The 20,855-nt window shown below is 29.0% G+C and overlaps 1 protein-coding gene across 1 annotated transcript in view; it reads right to left on the bottom strand.

The window, feature by feature from the left end:
• Positions 1 to 20,855, bottom strand: part of MKP-4 (dual specificity protein phosphatase MPK-4) — a 39,011-nt gene that overhangs the window by 8,346 nt on the left and 9,810 nt on the right. The window contains exons 3-5 of the mRNA XM_075371605.1: positions 17,255 to 17,351; positions 16,038 to 16,124; positions 1,252 to 1,400 (exon numbers count right to left, since the gene is read on the bottom strand). Of these exons, the coding sequence (XP_075227720.1) occupies positions 1,252 to 1,400; positions 16,038 to 16,124; positions 17,255 to 17,351 (333 nt within the window). The remainder of the gene's footprint in view (positions 1 to 1,251; positions 1,401 to 16,037; positions 16,125 to 17,254; positions 17,352 to 20,855) is intronic.

Raw genomic sequence — 20,855 nt, 5'->3', positions numbered from 1 at the left:
TTATTAAATATATTTTATATTCCAAAACTTCATTATCTTAATTTAAAACTACGTTTTCCTGGGAATGTCTACTTTTTTCACACTTAATATGTCCCACACAATTTTTGCTTTATTTGTTGCCTGTTTTACTTTCGCATTTAATCTTTTTTCCTTTAGTTTTTGAATCCAAATTTCCTATACTGTGCTTGGCATAATTTATATTTAGTATTAAAGATTTCATCAAATTATACCAACTAATGCAGTTCATAAAAGAAAAAAAATTCACACGAACAAATGGTCTACAATTTTGTTACTTTCATGTAACTTTCCATAAATTTCAAGAAATTTTCTGTACAAAATGTAACAGAAAATTTTAAATGCTGGCCAATACTATGACGATGATGTTGCCATAAATTATGCAATACTGACTACATTCACAGATGACATTTTATGAAAACAGTATTCAAGAAGTTGATTAAATGCTTAAAACAAAAGTCTAAACATCAAAATTACATTCAAGAGTAGTTTAAGCTAGAGCCTTTCTTGAAATAGTGACAGGTTAAAAATAAATTGCCATAATTTTTAATATCCTGTTATTTAGTAGCGTGATATTTAAAATAAGTATTTTCTATTTATGTGATACAATTAGTATTCCTGAAGATGTAATATAATAAGCATACACACAAATGTTTTTACATTGATATGGGAACAAGTTAACAGATAAAAACAAATACATATTAAAAATTAAAAAAACTAATAATAAAGGGGTTTCCAAACCATATTTAATGAATATGTAATTAACAGCAGCACCACCTATAACACTACTAACAAAGAAATAGCAAAAATACATTTATCTTTATGAAAGATAACTTCGTGCAATAATAAAGCAAGTCAATAATTAAAAAAAAAAAATAATAATCTTTAATCATGTTTTATTATACTTACCAATGAACTTAAAATCTGGGATGATTCTAGCTAAAATAAGCCAAGCTTAAGGTCACTGTAGATCGATATCATTTGAAATAGGGTAGTGAATTCTGATTTATTTTTTCTACTTTTAATTTACAGATCAGTAAAATATTTAAAAACAGTACATAGGGTAGTGTCCACATGCTAAGTGCTATCAAGTAAATGAGCTTGCAATATAAATTTAGAATAATAAAATAAAAAATTTATTTTGACTTTTTTTTAGCTTTTTATGTTAAATACATTCCAGATAAAAAAGTAGTCTAGAAGACTTGGATTCAAAAATTTTTCAAGTATCAAACCTACCTTTTCTAACTTTATCAGCAGCAACTTTCAAACGAAACATTCTAAACTGTGCATTACTTTTATTAATGGTACATCCCATGCGTTCATATAATCTTAATTGTGCTTCAAAACCTTTATTTGGACCAACAAATCGACGCTGTTTTTTAACTCTAAAAGAAAGATAATTGATATTATAACAACACATAAAAAATTATTTTTAAAAAATTCTTAAAAGTTATATTAAATATTTTTATTTTTTTATTAACTGTGAGATAACAGAATTGTAATAAAGTCCCTTTTTATCCAATAAAGAGGTAAAAATTGGAAATACAATGTTTTTTTTTCATTTAGATGTAATTAATCAAATGCCATTGTGACACCAAAATAGAATTACGTTTCCTTTAATCAGCACAAAAACCACATAGCACATGTAAGTACTAAATAAGATAAAAATACATATATCATGAATATGTAAGAGTTACTGTATATTTATGTGTATATATGAAAATGTATTTTGATTTATTAGTACAAGATTTCCACATCATAATCATGCAGCAAATATGAAACAACTTCCATAACAATATGCAAATAATTAACAATAACAACACTACCTTGACTTAGGAATTCAAAACAGAAAAAAACAACTGATTATACAATTATCCCACACAAAGCAAAATTTTTTTTTAAAGAGAGAATGAAATGCAATCTATGTAATTTGCAACAATGAATATATAATGCATTATCACACCACAGATGAACTCACACTCCATGTATACTGTTACTTACACATAAATAATACAGTTATATCTTATATATATTGTCAAAATTTAAACAAACTAAGAATACATGATTATTATATTACTATTCAAATGAATAAGATATCAAAAGATATTATAGTAATATCGATAATATAATTGATTATGATTTTGTTTGTAATATATTGTTAGTATTTTTTACGTGTAGAACATAAAATGTGATGCTTATAATAATAATCCACATGTCTCAGATTTTGGGTAATAAATAATTTATTACATTCTTAGAAATTTAGAGTAATTATAGCTACCAAACATAAAACTGAAATAAATAAAATTTAGTTCAGAAAATTATAAAATCCAAAAGCAAATAAAGTGGTTGTGAAAGGTTCGCTATTTTAGCATTAATCAAACACTGAATCTGAATATGGCAACAGATGAAATATTTGTATATTTTATATATATAATTTCAGGCATTTATGATAAAAAAAAGAAAATGAAAACAGATGAGAAACCAGTTTTTTATCAATAAAAAAATTACCCTGAGAATATTAAAAAGTTTTAAAATAATAGGTCCAAAAGGTAACTTTTGAATTTTGTTTCTTAAAAATTAAACAGACAATTTTATGTAACATTTGCATACATTTTATTGAATCAATTTTTTTATAAATAACTATTGGCTCTAAAATACATGTCCGTAAAATAACTTACCGAAAACTTTTGAAAACTAGTATAAATTTAACAAATATAAACACCAGAAACTGTCCTTTACTCATAATGTGTCCATCAATTTTTTCCCTCATTAAGAAAAATATTAATAAACATTTACAACTAGGTGATATTGTCAAAAATAAAGTTTATAAAGTTTTTACCGTGTTACATAAAATGCTGCAATCACAAGAATCTAAAAAACCAATAAAAAAGTAAAATTTCCAATGCACACTATTTTTCTATAAAAAGCAATCTATGAAATAGTAAAATTCAATTTCAAGAGAGATGGGAACAAGTACCAACTGACCAGAAGAGGATAAACTTGAAAGCCAGGAAAGAATGGACTCTCTTAAACAAACAGGTTGACTCTCATGTCATTGACTAGATAGTTCATGTTCTCCAAAAAGCTTTCTAATAAACCTATCTACATCTATACGATTTTCATGAGATTAGGATCTTCTATTCTATAGCACACAAATTTTATACAAACAATTTCAGATGAACATATGGTAAGAGCATAATTTAAATTTTAGTGTATTTATTTATTCTATTTTTTCTTTTTTTTAGTTGAAATGTCAAAAATATATTCTATTCAATAACTCACAAAAAAACTAAAGCAAGGTTAATGGGTATTAGTGGTGTAAGTATAACTGACATTTGTCAAGGGAATACTGTTCAAGATATGCTCAGGACTTATACGGTATACATGTAGAAGCTTGCTAACATGGTAAGATAACCTTTTATGAATTCTCCTACATCATGCCACACTGCTTGTTTCCACTTTAGTAATTTTAATGCCAATTATGTACTGAATAAACACTTCATGACACATTATATATCAGACACATAACAAAATGTACAAGGGTACTTTTTGAATGCACAATACAATGAACAAAAATAAAAAACAAACTTTCTCACAAAACGACAAGTACTGTCATCCTGTGGTTTCATTTCCCTACTACTAACATTCAAAACCTTGTCATTTTCTGCCAGTTGTTATTCTTATGGAATCGAGTACACCTGTTATGTCAACAAGCAGTTAGCGTTTAAAACATTGTGCAATGACTGAATTTCTATTAGATAAAATGAATACTAGCGACATTCACCTCTAAAAGCCATTTATGGTGATGAAACTGTTAATCAATGTATTGTGAGCAGGTGGGGAATAAAATTTTGTGCATCAGATACTGGCAAACAAAATATTGAGGATGAATCTTGCATTAGTCAATCAGCATTCTGTCACTAAAGCACCAAAAGGTGCTGGATGAGTTGATTCAAAATGACCATTAAAACACCTTACGAAAAGTATATGTTGCATTCAATAAACCATATCTAATAATTCTGCAACATGATAATGCTCAGCCATACACATCACAAGCAACCGCCAAGGTTCTTGTGAAAATGAAAAATGAATCTATTTCACACCCTTCATACTCACCAGATTTGGCACTTTGCAACTTCCACTTCTTTCTGCAATTAAAGAGGAATATTAAGGGTACTCATTTCACTAAGAATGATGAACTGAATTAAACAGTAAGGTTGTAAAACAAAAAAGACTGCCAGTATTCTTCATTGACAGAATGAGAAAATTTGGGAGAAACATGAACTATAAACAGTAACTATATGGAAAAATAAAGTTTTTGTAGCAAATAAAATGTAATTTTATGCCGCATTTGTTTTCATTTGCAAGTTATAAATGACTGTGCATTATATATCAGCCACTTCACAATCTGAACCATAATTCCCTTACATTAAAATGAAAAAAAATCAAAGATTTATTGAGAAAAGAAGTTTTTCAATGAATGATTATCTAACATCATATAGCACAACAAATTGTGTCTGGAAGACAGAACCACAGAACTGACAATGTTAACATTTAATGATACTAACCTATGTTTTGCAAGAAAAGGTAAGGAAGAGTTAACAACCTTTGTACTACTTTAATCTACAAGTAAAAATACCACCACATATTAGATAAACAATTTCTTTATTAACCTCACAACCTGCAAATTACATGAAATGTAATCAACAACAATATATAATATGAATTGCAAAATAATGTGTAAAAAATCATAATTTTTATTATTAAAAACAACGTACTTATTGACTCAAAATCTACTGAAATAATTTCCAGCTATACTTCTTCAAAGCATGTTTTTTTTTTTACAATTTGAAACTTCTTCAACCTGCATTCACAACTTAAAAAATTCAAGTAACAACAAATAAATCATATAACTAGTAGGTAACATTTTCTTTTATATTCTCATGCAAGTTAAAATCCAAATAGAAATTTAACTACGTTACATTTTAAATTAAAATAAAGAAACAGTTAATATACAATAATAAGTAATTATTTAAATTTCAGCTGATACTACACTTCAAACCTAACAATTGGTATTTAGTTATAAAAAGTGTGCACAAACTTTAAAAATTTAACTACTACTAAGTGCTAATAAAATTAACAAAATGTTTACGTAATCTACCCAAGTTATTACAATACAAGATTTATCAATACAGTACTGACAACTTGTGCATACCGAAGGATTAACTATACTGAAACAATAGATAAAATTATTCCTAACTAGAAGCAAGTAATAAACATTTTCTTTTAACATAACTTTAATCATTCCTTACATTTTTGTTTTCATAAACTATCTTGTTTTTTTTTTTTTTTATTTAATTTCTAACCAAATGAAAATAGATTCTTAATGGAATACTTATGAAATAAATTTTATATAAATCCTGAGTAAAAGAATCATTATAACCGCCCCACTTCCCCAATGGTTCCAACACAACTAGAAGCCTTAGGGAGTAATGTTCCTAATACCCTAAAAATTGATGATACATAATAAATAATAAATAGTAAAGATGCTACACAGTAGTTATGACACAGCAGCCGAAGCAAAAAATAATAAACCGGTCCCAGTAAATTGTTCAAGTTATACAGCAATGCTTGTTTGTTTTCTTGCTGTTACTGGCATTTATTATTAATAGCTAATGACCACAGCATATAATGTCAACTTATGATAATAAATTATCATAATAATGATAAAAATAATAAATCAAAATTATTGAAATACTATTCACATTTATTCATAAATTCAATAAGCAGATGTTTGATGAACTTATACGGGTGTTTATATTATTTTATACAAAAATGTTCAGACACAACTTTCAGTTACAAGACTGAAAAAGTAGATGACAGAAATAGGAGATGACTACAGCTACAAAATTACTACTATGACAGGAATTTTAAAATTTCTATCCAACATCTTCAATCTAATTTTAATTTTTAAACAGTAAGAATTAAATTATTTTACATAGTTTTCATATAAAAATTAATTATAAAAACCACTTTTCAAGAATAACTGATTTTGAGATATCAACAATCTAAACTGGAAAAAATCAAATAACTTCATTATATATTAAGAATATCCACCTTAATGTTTCTTAACTTAAGTCATGTAAGTTTTCCAATACCAAATTTGTAACACCAATGTCCATGAACAGATAACATGGTCTGGACAAATTTTACATAAAAAATAAATTGATCTTTTTACTACATTCACTCAAAGTATCCAGGATACAATGACTACTGAAGCCAAAACTTCCTCACAATACAACCTTTTGTTGCATGTCATATATTTATCAGAATACAGGGAAATATCTCTGTTTCTTCAGAAATATCATTACTATCATATTCTATCATTACTCTATATTAGAAATTCACAAAAGAAATTGCAGTGCTTTTTGAGGGTTGATTTAGTTGTTCACAGGGAAAGCAAATATCACTGCTTTTTTTTAAACAAAATCTGATTTTTCATAAATTTCCTAATAATGTTTTAATGGTTATTTATAGTTAAATTTTATTGGTTAAAAAAGGTTTGTAATATTGTTTACAGGTATGTTAAAAATAAAACGAATTTGTTAAATTGGTAATAAGAGGACTGAAAATCAGACCTCTGATGAATTGGTAATAAGAGGTCTGATTTTCAGTCCTCTTATTAAAGAAAAAACAATACTTTTTCCTTTTTTTATAACAGGCTATGTAACTCAACATCAGCAATGCTTGTCCAGTTCTAGGTCAAATCACTCCTAAGCAATGAAATACTCAAAACACAAAAAGAGTGATGATAGGTATAATAATGCACATTATTCCAAGTAAGGGTATGGTAATACTCATTCATTATTTATTCAAGAATCTAAATGATGAGAGTAATAAACAAAATACATTTTTTTTAATACAGACTGATGGACCCCCCTGATAAAGCCAACTCATAGATATTTTAAGTTTCTACAGTCACAAACTGGCAACTATATCTTATCTCCCCTTCAAGCAAACATCTCTAAAAAAATAAAATATTTAGAAAACATGAAAATAATAACACAAACATATTGAATTGAATTTAAAAACTTATGCACCTATATCTATATAATTCTTAATAATCAAATAACCTATATTGTTATAGGTTAGCATTATTAAGCCTGAATATAAAAAATAAATGCGTAACAATGATAAATATAAATTCACACACAATTTTATTAGTCATAAAAATAATAATGGAAAATATCTGTTTAATATTTTACAAAAACCAATGTATAAAGTTTGAATAACCGTAAAAAGTTAATAAAGGGACCTCCAATAAAAACAATAATGATAAATTACAGCTATAAAAAAAATATTCATAATCCATACAGGACATATCAACTTTTTCTACAAAACCAAAATTTTAATTAAGTAAATAAAAACATTTACTAACAAAGGGTTGTTTACAAGATATTAACATTATATTAAAACAGAAAATAAATAATGGGCAAACAAGAATAAAGAATAAAAGAAAAAAACAACATAAAAAGCAGACAGTTATTAGTTTAAAAGATTTAAAAAATGTGAATAATTTGTCTGTTTTAGCCACACTGCCATTTAAAAGAAAAAATCACTATGCCAATTTGAATTTGACTGATTGTTTCATTCGGCATAATTTCCTTTAATGCAAGCAATCAATCAAAATGTGGTAAACTGTTACATTACACTTCACAGCGACTATGTCAGAGCAACACAAGTGGCTCCAAACAAAAAATAAAAAAGGAGACGGTTTTGTATTATATCTAAAGAAATTTTCTTTACAAAACCTTTCATTAACAGTTTTAAAAAATGTTTCAAACTCATAAAATAAAAAAGCACAATATGCAACCAACTGATAAGAAACATTCAATACTTTACTAGTAGTGAGAGCACACAACTGAAATCAGAATATTTCAACTTTCAGCATTTAATAAACTGTAACTGTGGTCACCATAGAAATTGTATGGAAAGGAGCAGTAACCAATAAGTACTATTCGAAATTGTAAGTTTTTATATAAAGTGTAACAGACCATACACATTATGATAATATGAAAATACAGAATGTTTCTAAAATGGTGGGCTGGCTATAGTTTTCGGATTTTACTTGTAAAACTAGACAAAATATATCCTTAGGAAAAATGGCAATTTCTATTTCATTCTCCCCCTGTCCGCCATTTTATTTTTATATAAAAATTTATACCTCAAGTTTGGATAGAGGAATCAGATTAATATTTTGTAAAATATTAAAGTAAAGTTTTAAAATTAGAACTTGAATACCTTTACAAATTACAATATAGCGGCCATATTTATTTTTCAATCCGTTATAACTCCATAAACATAAGTTTTATTAAAATGTATGTTATTTGCTCAAATTTATCCTTTTATTTTGAACAAGATGACATTTTATTTTTGAAAATCGGTTAACAAATAGCCGAGTTGGCAGAAAATTGATGTTGTAATTTTGTGCTGCTGTCATGTCCTCCACTTTATGTTCAATTCAATTAAATATTAACTGTTTTTATTTATTGCTAATTCTAATATTGTAAATTAGTATCAAATTAAGTAATAATTTTCTCACATGAAATGTTTGAGAGATGGTGATGTACAATGGCCTGTAAGATCCTTTGATTTGCCATGCTGTGACATTTCTTATGAGATATTTTAAAGAGTAAAATTTCAGCGTATATAATTTAAGAGCTAGATCAAAAGAAATTAGAGGGACCAATCACAAATGCAACAAAACGTGATGAACAGCTCTGCTCAATGACAAGTACTCAGGGAAAAATGGTGGACAGCACTGAAGAAATTGTTTAAAAGATTAATCGTTATCTAATTTCAAAATCCAAGAAATTTTTTTTTTTTAATAAGATTGGTAATAAATGTTCTAAGTTTTCAAATGAGATTTACTTTACTTATAAAATAAGTAGCTACACACACATCATCCTGTACATATATTAAAGACAGCGCACATAAACCAGTGACAATAGATATCTATTTTTAAGAAATTATTAAAAGATTTTTTAGGTTAATACGAGGGTTATTTTTTTTCAAGGTCCGATCGGTCACAAAATAAAAACCTGCGCAAAAATCGGATGAACCTTTGCAGATATATATTGCACAGTGTCTCTAGTATGGCCTTCAATCACGCCGCATCACTTCGTTTAGTTCTGAACACGTAAACATGTCTACAACAAAAGCATCTTCTGCCAAGTGTGAAGTGTGTGCGGTAATTCGATTTCTTCAGGCTGAGGGGTGTAATGCAGCTGAAATTCATCGGCAATATAGGTAATGAGTATGGTGAAACTTCAATGAGTGACAGCAAAGTGCAACAATGGTGCAGGAACTTAAAAGCAGGACGTACAGATGTTCATGATGCAGGCGATCAGGGAATGAAGCGAGTGTCAACCGATGATTTCGTTGAGCCAGTGGATGAGGCAATTTAAGAAAATTGTCAGTTCACAATTTCTGTATTGAGCGATTTGTTTCCTGAAATTTCAAGGTCAGCTCTCTACACCGTTGTGAGTGAGAGACTTCAGTACCGCAAACTGTGTGTGAGATGGGTTCCCAAGATGCTGTCCGACCATCACAAAACAATGAGAATGGACACCTCCCTAACGTTTCTTCAGCACTACCACAATGAAGGAGAAGATTTTTTGAACAAAATTGTCAGGGGACGAGACATGGGTCCATTTTGAAACTGAAGAAACAAAAGAACAATCCAAACAGTGGATGCATTCTCATTCTCCAGTAAACCAAAGAAGTTCAAGCGAACCTTCTCCAACAGAAAGTGTATGGCTGTGTTCTGGGACCGGAATGAAGTTATGGAGTTCTCTTGGTTCTCTATGGCATTCATGGAATGTGATCATCATCACGATCATCATACTGTGTGACTTCAACGTCTATGAATGGCAATTCAGAATAAGCAGAGAGGAATGTTGTCATCAGGCATTGTCTTCCTCCATGATAATGCTCGGCCGCACACTGCAGCTGTAACAAAGAAGCTCCTGCAGCATTTTTGTTGGGAAATGTTTGATCACCCACCATACAGCCCGGACTTGGCTCCATCCCATTTTCACCTCTTTGCTCACATGAAACGCTGGCTAGGAGGACAACATTTTGGCATAGACATCAAGCTGCAAACATAGGCGGCTACGTTCTATGACGAGGGTATTGGAAAGTTGGTACCACGCTACGACAAATGTCTAAATCAGAGTGGCGACTATGTAGAGAAATAACGTAACTATGTAAGTACTTGTTACAAATAAAAAATTTTTTATTTTCACTGTGGTTTAATTTCGTGACCGATCGGACCTTGAAAAAAAAATAACCCTTGTAAAAGATAATGATGATCAATGAAACCTCTAACTGTGTTTATCTTGTCATTAAATATTATACTAATATTACAAAAAATGTTGTTTAATGAATCTATTAAAAATCCAAAATCAAAATCAAAATCAAAATCAAAATCAAAATCAAAAATGCAATCAAAACCTTACACCAACAATTAAGTTTATTTATGAATACAATATTTATTGACAGCACAGTGCATGCACATTGTGAGCAAGAACATGTGCATACAATCATGCATGTATTACAACAATACAGCCATGAAAAACTGCTACAGGTTATCTACACTCACCTCTAATAATGATATTAAAAAACCCTGTAATACAATTAAAAGTAATATAAGAAAGATCATAAATGCAGTGAAAATATTACTTCTTTATAAACACTCAAAATAATTCATGAAAAATACAATATATAATTTTTTTTTTAAATTAATAATCAAAGTAGTTGTTTCTTTTTTCATACTATTTTTAATCAACACAAAACAAAAAAAGAAAAAATGTAACAATAATAATTTTCATACAATACTCATTTCATACAATAAAATTAACAAAAAAAAAAAATTACACTTGCAACAAATTATTTTTTCTCTCAATATAAAAAAAAAGCAGAATCCCTTTCAAGCATCAAACCAAAACAAGAATATAGAGAACTGAATGATTACAGATATTGAATAATACAGAAATGATGTAAGATTGTGAAAAATATTTACATAGAATTAGAAGATATTAACAAAAGATTTTTAATTTTTATTTTATAATATTCTATGTACTCATTTATATGCGTTATTAATAAAATAAAAAATGGAATAAAAGAAATAAAGCCATTTATGTGCTGTTTTAAAATTAAAAAAAGAATAATTCCCACAACTTAAAACATATAATTAGTGTTAACAATTTTTTGCTGAAAATTTCAATTAAGACCAAATGCATTCAATAAAAACTTAAGAGCAATCGATACTGATTATTGTGTTGCAATATCAGTCTGGTAAGATGACCACTACTGCTGTGGAGGAAGCCTTTTGTTACTTTGGCCAAAAGAAATTCCATTACGATCGTGCAACGACATTTAAGAACTAAGTACATTAAACAACCACCAACAAGGCAATCCATGTATGACTAAAAATGCAATTAGAAAACACAGGGTGTACGTGTATAAAGAAATGTTCTGGAAAATTTCTGTGACAGAAGAACAATTTAACTGTGTTCAGACTGTGTAACAACATAGACCAGGTAAATCAACTAAATCAGAAAACTTAGAATTAAATTTTCGCAACCAACTGTGTGGAAAATTTTGCAGAAATACTTGAAAATGACGTCGAAATGAAGAGATATAATTTAATATTGAGATATAATATTAAGTGAAGAGATATAATATTTTTAAAAATTGTGTGAGACTGCAGAAACGTGTTGATGGAAAAGATGGTTTCTTTCATCATTTAATTTTTGGTGAAGAGTATACACATTTCACATTAATGGAAAGAGTTGTACATACAACATACAAATAGAAAATCGTAAAAAAACATAAATCCTAGAAAAACTGTACAACATATATTTTCACCTAACTGAACATGTTTTAACAATTTCCAGCAAAAAGGTATACAGATCATGTTCTTTTTTCACAAATACACCGTAACTATTGGAATTTACGTAGATATATAAAGTGAATGGCCAGTGCCTAACTCAAAGACACTGAAAATTTCATTCTTATACAAGATGGAGCTCTGCCTCACTGGTACAGAGAGGTTCAAAATTATCTACATGAACAGCCCTCAAGTTGGGTTAGCCGTGCAACTGGCAAAAACATGCACTGATATGCTGGCCACTAAGAAGTCCACACTTAATGCGTTGCAATTACTTTTTGTGGGACTACATAAAAGACTAAGTTTTTATTCCTACCCTTTCTGTGGATATACATAACATAAAATCATTTCTTAAATAGTCTAGTAATTCTGCTAGTAATTTTAAAATATAAATTTTTGAAACAATAAATCAAACCAAATTACTAGTGCTACTATTCTCATACCGGCTGATTTTACTTCTCATGATTTTTTAATTCAGCCACAATTGTTTGCAATGTGCTCAACAAGTGTATTGCATCTGAACTGTGTATGTTCAATTAAAACATCAATCTTGTCTGATTTTATGTGTATTTATTTATTTCAATGTTCTACTATATAACAATGCATTCTTTTTTTTGCAAATCAAGATTATTGTCAAAATTGATAGATGGCTGTTTTGTGTCTATGAGATGGTAAGCAATGCTGACTTTAAGTTTCTGAGGAGGATTTTTAGCCAGCTGATACCAGGGTGAGAATAGCAACACTAGTCAATGAAAATGATCAATAAAGAAAACTGAAAACAGTTTTGAACAAATTTATTAAAAATATTTTATTACAAGCTCTGGTTCGATTTGTAATTGTAAAAGTTTATAATTTTAAATTAATATCATCACTAACCATCCAACAAATTAACTTTCTCACATAAACAGTCCCAATCATTACATGTAATTTTGTAATACCACATAAATTAAATTTATTACCTGCTTGACTACTGCCTTGTAAACTGATTGTGTTTTATGAAAAAAAAATGACTATAAAAAAGACCTGGTTGGTAGCGGTAATTGTGCATAACACTGAAGTAACTGAAGTATGAAATAAATAAATAGACTATTTTATACATAGATATGTGTATATCTAAATATTAGCACATGGAAAAAACAATTTTCAATAATTCTATAAGATCTGCCTAGAAGCATGATGTGCTAATTTTTCAACAGGTAAAAATGAGTATATTTTTTATATAAATGATTATAAAAACAGATATACAGTAAGTACAAGACCTGCAATTAACATATTGCTATTTTTTTTAAACCTGCACAGTATTCAGTTATTAAGAAATAATTCCTTACTGCAGTTAAAGATCATTTACTCAGGATATTCACTCACTCTTATTTGAGTTGCAGCTGTAGCTGATGTGACTGGAGCAGTTACAGGGTTGAGGACAGTTGGTGACATGTGTTTGGATACACAAACAATGATGTACAAGGCATAAATAATTAATCCATTTCATTAACATTTTAACAAAGATCCGCCTTGTAAAGCAACAATGCTTGAGAGAAACATTCATTTGTTTCCAGCAATGTTAAAGATAGACTGCAGGGAGAATGAAAGAAGACATGACTGAAAGAAAAAGAAAGAAAGAATTGGTGTCGCCATCACCAATTCGACTGGGCAGTCACCCATCAAATTTATTCATAAATAAGCAGCTGAACATAGTAATGCATAATCCTATTAGAAGAGATCTGAATGTGAAACTATTTTGATCAACTTCTGTGAATGAATTATCACATGGAGTAATGAAGCAATATGATGCAGTCTGCTGTACTTCATTAGCACGATTTCTAAATGCGATGTCCTGCACAATAATGTTGTTTTCTGATGAATGTGTAATTTATTGCAGTTCACGAGCTGGAATACAAACCTAAGGAGAACAATCATGTTGTGTACAAGTTGGAAAGGAACCCACCGCATGACATGCACGATATGGGCCATGATAACATTGCGATACATACCACATTTTTTTAGGAGTCCATAAATTTGTAAATGTTAGAAAGATGGTTAATACCTCAACTTTAATAAATGAATATTATGGAACATTTCACGATACCATCCATGTATCCAAGTCCATCTTGGATTCACAAAGATGGGGCTACATCACATTCTGCTTTTTGAGTGCATGATTTTATAAATGAATAACTTCCAGGCCATTGGATTGGCATAATTCACGAGCATCACCAGCTCATTGTAATGGCCACCACTAAGTCCCAACCTTACCATATTCTGACAACTCATTGTAGGGAATAATTAAGATCTATGTACCTCAACATCAATTACAAAAAAAAATTGCAAAACAGTTTGGAAGAAACCTTTCCAGCATAGAGTATGGTGTTGTCTCAGACATACCGTACAGCATTACTATTTTAATACATAATTTGTTTTTAAAGTAAAATAAATACTGTGATTTTCTATATAACAAAAAAAAAATCCCTTTTGGCATGTTTGAAGGTGGAGGTAGATTTCAACAGTGCTAAGAAGGGGATAAAAAAGATTTACATTATAAAGTTATAAAAAACTTCAAATTTATTCAATATGACAATGGCTGCATGTGAAAAAAGTTTCACATGTTTAGCAGCTGACAAGCCCAATCTTCTCACAATTCTAGCAACATTTTGGTCATCCCTTGTCATAACGGCTGGTCATATCAAAAGTTTTAGGTAATGGTTAAAGGACTAATGACCACTTTAAACAGATTTGATACTTTTGGCTATTAAGGAAGGTATGATCGTTTTTGTCTTTGAAACCCCATTTTTTCTGCCTGGACCAATCGGTGAAATAAAAAAAATTTACTTACATAAGTTTTAGGCCCTTATTCAAAGAACAGTACGAACTTTAAACAAATTTGATATTTTAATTAATAAGAAAGTTATAGCGATATTTTATTTTTTTGATTAAGCCCCATTTCCATCCCCATTGTCAGATTTTGGCTATTAACGAACTCGACCGAGATTTTGGGATGAGTTATTTTTAAGGAACAATTTTAAAGTGATGGCGCAAAATTACGGCAGTTATCATGTCCACAAGGTGAAATATGTATATGTATATATATAAATGTACGCATAAACGTTTGAGCTGATGGTGGTTTTGGCGTCTGGGGGATGTGAAACGCGAAGATATGTCAAATCATGGTACCCATTACAATAGATAGCTTTATTATGAAATCCACCTAAAAAAGAGTTCTGGCATTAAGAAAATTTTGGAGAATTTTTAACTACTAGGGAAAGTTTTTTAATTAGCGAATGTTTAATTATTTAACTGAATAATAAAAATGTTTAGTTAGCACTGATATTATGACATAAGATAAATTAGAAATCAAACCACAGCAACGAATTTCATTTAATGAAGATACCTTAAAAGCTTTATTACAGATATTTATATCTACCATCTGTAAGGTCAACAAAGATCTTTAATCAAAATATTACAGATTTGAAAAAGATAAAAAACTTTTCTTGTATTAATTTGTAAAAAAATATTAATTATATATATATATAAATAGAATATACATATATAAACAATAGAATTCAACTGGCATGAAGAATAGAATTGATGAAATGAGTTTAAACAAATAAATGGTAGCAGCATGTGCACTCATTTGCTGATGTAACACAATTTAACATTGTGTACACTGTCAGTGACATGAAGACATTGTGATGACACATAACATATATCTTACATAAGAATTAACAACTTAACAAGTTACATAAATGAAGTTGGCCAATTACGAGATTAAACAAATAAACGTGGCCAACAAAAGCATATGCTTACACTACTATCAATGACTGACTAGTGCATTGTAACTGGAAAATATGAAACAGATATACAAAAATTCAGACATATAATACTGATTTAATAAATAATCCATTTATACCCCAATTAAATATGATACAGTGCAATAATGCACAGCCTACTGTTACAGACTGTAGCTGTCTATAAAAAGCAGATGTAATAAAATCTTTGGAAACATATGTGTAGTTTTTATCAATGTTAATATCATATCAAATACATATTTAAAAATGTTAATGTATATATTTACCGCTCAAATGCTTCATCAAACGATATTTGGTATTTTTTCATAAAATAAGCAATAACAATAGTGGCACTTCGAGATATACCAAAATAACTAGAACAAAAACAGAATTTATTTTAGTAAATCATAAAAAAATTTATTAAAAGACATATAATAATTATTATATAAATAAAATATAATTAAAAATTATACAAAACATGCTCAATCAACAAATACACCTCTGTTTGAAGGAGAATGCATTTCTTAGTTCAATAGTCACATAATTAATTTTACCTTTTACTTGTATAAGATGAAAGGTGGTAGAGGGATTCATTTAATATTTTATAATATCACTGGCTAACAAGAATTTTACACTTAAAATCAGATTAATGAAACTTTTAGCCTAATATTTCAAGCCCTATTTTTAAGATAACTTTAATGCTGTTTTGCTACGTTCTTACAGTGTTATCACTGCAAGAAATTGTGGACTGGAAGAACCTGAGCTGCAGAATAGTACATAATAAAAAATCAAAACAATAAATAATTAAGAGCCAAATTCTGCCTTGTGGGATATAAATCTCTAACACTGCTAAAAAATTTTCCTTATAATATTTCATAGTCACATTAAGATAAGTGTGAACTATTAACAGGGAAAAACATTTTAACCAACATATTTCTTTTCTCACAAAAATAGTGTGTCAGGAGTATTTCTCATTTATGTGAATAAATGATACTTTAACCTGCTGTACATAATTATTTTCAGGTAGCAATTAAGGTGAATTGAAGAAGCGCCATATGCAATTATTTCAATTGCTAAAATAAGACTGTCAAATTCATACATAAAAAAACTTAGAACATTTCTCACTGACATTAATATTTCTCAATTAAATCAATAACTTTTTATATGATTATCATGTTTTCCAAAATTCTATCTGATGTAATATTATCATAATAAAGTAGTATATGAAAATAAAGACCTATTAACTTTTTTTATCTTTCTTTATGAAAAATTTGTGATATTCTGACCATGTTACACTTTGTGTTTCTCCATAAAATGATTTAATAATTTTAAAGTTTTGGTGATTAAACTACAATGACAAGCTTGACATTAAGTCTGCAGAGTCATCAGATACTTTTTATTAACAAAGTAATAATAACCCATATTAGTCCAATAAATTTTTATGAATTGTATTCCAACTGAACAAGCCCAAATAACTTAACATACTGTAATCACATTTACAAACCAGTGAACAAGGACAACACCATTTTCTTGTCCATTTGCTATAAATTTATATGCTTCTTCAAAATGACTCAAAAGATCCTCACATGGAATATCTGTAACTGAAAAAAATTAAAAAATTTAATAAATTATTTTTAAAACTAAAATTTAATTGACCAATATTACATATAAATCATGTTCATCCAAAACAAAAAGTATTCATCAGCTTTGAACAGCCAGATTACAACATAAACAGAAGCTGCCAAAATCAGAGATACATAGGGCTACTTCTGTGCATATTTGAAACACTAACAATCAGTTAAGTAAGTGGTAATCTTAAATGCCAGAGTTAAGGTAAAATTTGAATTTAGTTTTGTCACTGACGTTCAATTAAAGACTATATTTCACAATTGATAAAGAACAAAGCTAAACTGTATGGGCATACACTTTATTATAAGGTAGTACGAACTGTGTAAATAAATAAAATAATGGATGTAATAATAAACTGAGTATCATGCCAAATATTGTACACATGATTTGTACTAAATTATTTGTTAACTGAGTATGTACATGATAGAAGGATATGAATTCTTGACCTGGACATTTCCATAACATTTGAAAAATCATGGGAAGTAGCATCCTGAAAAGTAAAAGAATACGAAGATAGATGCCATATAACTCATAATGTCATGTAAATAAATAACTTCCCAAAGATTCCTTACGTTAAATAATGTTTGCTGTAGTTTTATTTAACAGGCTAGAAGGACACGTTTGGTCAGTATAAAATACATTAGGTCGAGACATAATCTAAGGACTAGTCACTATTTTGTTCCTACCTTAATCTAATCTATGGATGTACAACGTGTGATGAAAAAAATCATAAGACTAGTCCTAAAAAAAAATAAATAAAAAGTGTAGCATGGGCACATATGCTGAACCAAATGCCGTACAAAGTGTTTGGAGTGTACATGCACTGCAAGAGGAGCAAAACATTACTGGAGAATGAGAAAAGAACATGATGATCCTCCACAAGCATAACTTCTGAACATGTGAATAAAATTAAGCTGCATCTGCATGAGCTCATCTAATCATCATAAAGGAAATTTCTGACATTGTAAATGTGTCATTTGAAATATTATAGGCAATCCTAATATTTGTTTCAAGCCTACATTGTCTAACCGACTGTAATTTTTGTTCGTAGACTTCTGGCCTCCAAACAGAAAGAGCACATCAAAATCTTTCAAGATATAAGTGACCACACCTTTTCTTTTTCTGTTGCGCCCCCAGAACCACCGAAAGGTATTACTTCAGAGAATGATATGTATTAATTAATGTAAATGAAGTGTAATCTTGAACAGTGTCAGGTCGACCAATCCTGAAATGTATGGTTAATTAAAACCCGATCACCAGAGAGAATACCAGTATCCACGATCTAGTATTCAAATCCATGTATGCCTTTACTAGGATTTAAACCTTAGAATTCTCCACACCTGACCTAAACTTCATCTCAAGAATCATCAGCAATGAAACAATAGTTTGGCTATGACTAATATTACTGGACAATTCATTGTTTAACTGCAACATTATAGAAATGTCTGAGGGAGGAAATTCAGTGCAAATGACCTCCTGGACTATGCTATAGAACCAAGTAAAAGTATGATCACAAAACTTCTACTGCCCTGACAACTTATAAACAGAATGAGTAAGTTTTTTACCAGAAAAACATGATCAATGCTCTACATGTCCTACAACTAGCCCAATTTAGAACCATGACAAGTTCTTCCTCTTCTCCACAATAAAACTAAAGCTGAAGAATCACAATTTTGACACTAAACAAGAAATTGCAGAAAGTGTTTAACATGCTTAAATAACAGGAGTTTCTCTGAATATTCCACTAGTGGAAAAACCTCTTTGACAACTGAATTACTGCATAAGTGGACCACTTCAAACAGAAATGGTAAGCAAATTTTAAACAGAAATTTCTTTTTTCAAGGCTTAGTCTCAGAATTCTTCGATCATACCTTATATAAGCAATGTTTTGTTTACATAAGCATGATATATATCATTTTGATTAATTTTATGATGAAAAGGAAACCTGGCTTTATCCAAGGCACCTCATCCATTAGTTTGGCTTTTTTGTGTATCCCTGGATAGGAAATACAGTTCTTAGTTCCACAAATACAGAGGATTGCTATCTCACTAAACCCCATAAGAAGCAGGTACTCCAGCTACTAAAAGGTACCACAGATTGAATTAAGGAGACAGGTAACTTTATAAGGAGAGGATGAAGAAAAAGGGAACACATAAAGTTTCATTTAAGAAAAAGGGAACGTTCCAAGCAGGATGGATTAAGTAAGATAGTTTACTGTCCTGACCAGGAATTTTCACTCAGGATTCCTACAACGTTCATAAAACTCTCCAAAACTAGTACAATATGATCCTATAAAGGCTTCCTCCACACATAATTCAAAACAGGAAAGAAAATAAATGACAGGGGAAAGAATGTGCAATGCACATCAATGTTATAAGAAAATTAATGTACGATAAAAAATTATAACTAGTATAGATCTAAACATTCAGACGAGAATACTACATACAGAATATACAAGAACAATTTCACAACATTATAATATAACTTAAAATAGCTCCAGTTGATTAGATACAAAAATACATTACAATTAAACAAGTAACGATGCAATAAAATCTATTAATAACAGAACAGATTTTTAAACCTTTACAGCTAAGAAGCATTAAAAGAACTTTCATTACAAAACCAATAACAGCTTTAGCAAATTTTAATACAAATAATTAATCAGTCATTTTATGTCTTTAGATATTTTACATGCAACTGATTCCAACTTCAATGACAAAAAAGTGTTCAGATTAATATGGAGTAATAAAACAACGCAAATATGAATAATTAATTTAAAAAATTCATAGAAATTAAATACTTTCTACTTGCATTAAACTAAAATGTAAAACTTGCGTAATCTATACAAATGAATCAAATTATTAATAAATGGGATAGAATGAAGAAAATTCAACACTGCAGAATCAAATAATATACTGATACCAGTAATAATAAAAATATTAATTAACTGTTAATTATTCTCAATAAATGTAAATACACCTTTCACCTAATTATAACTTCGGTTAAAAGTAAAAGTTAATTTAAAAAAAGACAAAGTATATAATTTAATAGTACAAGTAACACAATACTGTGACAAATAAATGTAAGTAATACAAAACACATAATTGAATTTTTTAAGAACATTACCAATAACACATTTTATTGTAACTTTATCTTTTTCCTTAAAAAAAAACCTGCCACTTTATCTTCCCAATTTTCATTTTGGTATTTTTTATTGCACTGCTTCCACACTGAGTGAAGGCAGTGTGTATAAATATAATCCAATATTTCCCATACAAAGAGGTATATAACTTTGTTGTTTTAATTATGTCACGATCTTTCTAATGGCTGAGATTCATGTAAAGAGTCAAAGGTATTAGTGATGGTAGTAAGAGTTGCTTTTTCAGAGTAATATTATATATACGTATAGCATGTTCATATTACAACATGAAACCACTTCAACCATCACTCTCCTTAGTAAATTTGAAACAGGATA

This window comes from Lycorma delicatula, chromosome 7, assembly GCF_047948215.1.
Source record: "Lycorma delicatula isolate Av1 chromosome 7, ASM4794821v1, whole genome shotgun sequence".
NCBI lineage: Eukaryota > Metazoa > Arthropoda > Insecta > Hemiptera > Fulgoridae > Lycorma > Lycorma delicatula.
This window is presented reverse-complemented; position numbering and strand designations above follow the sequence as displayed.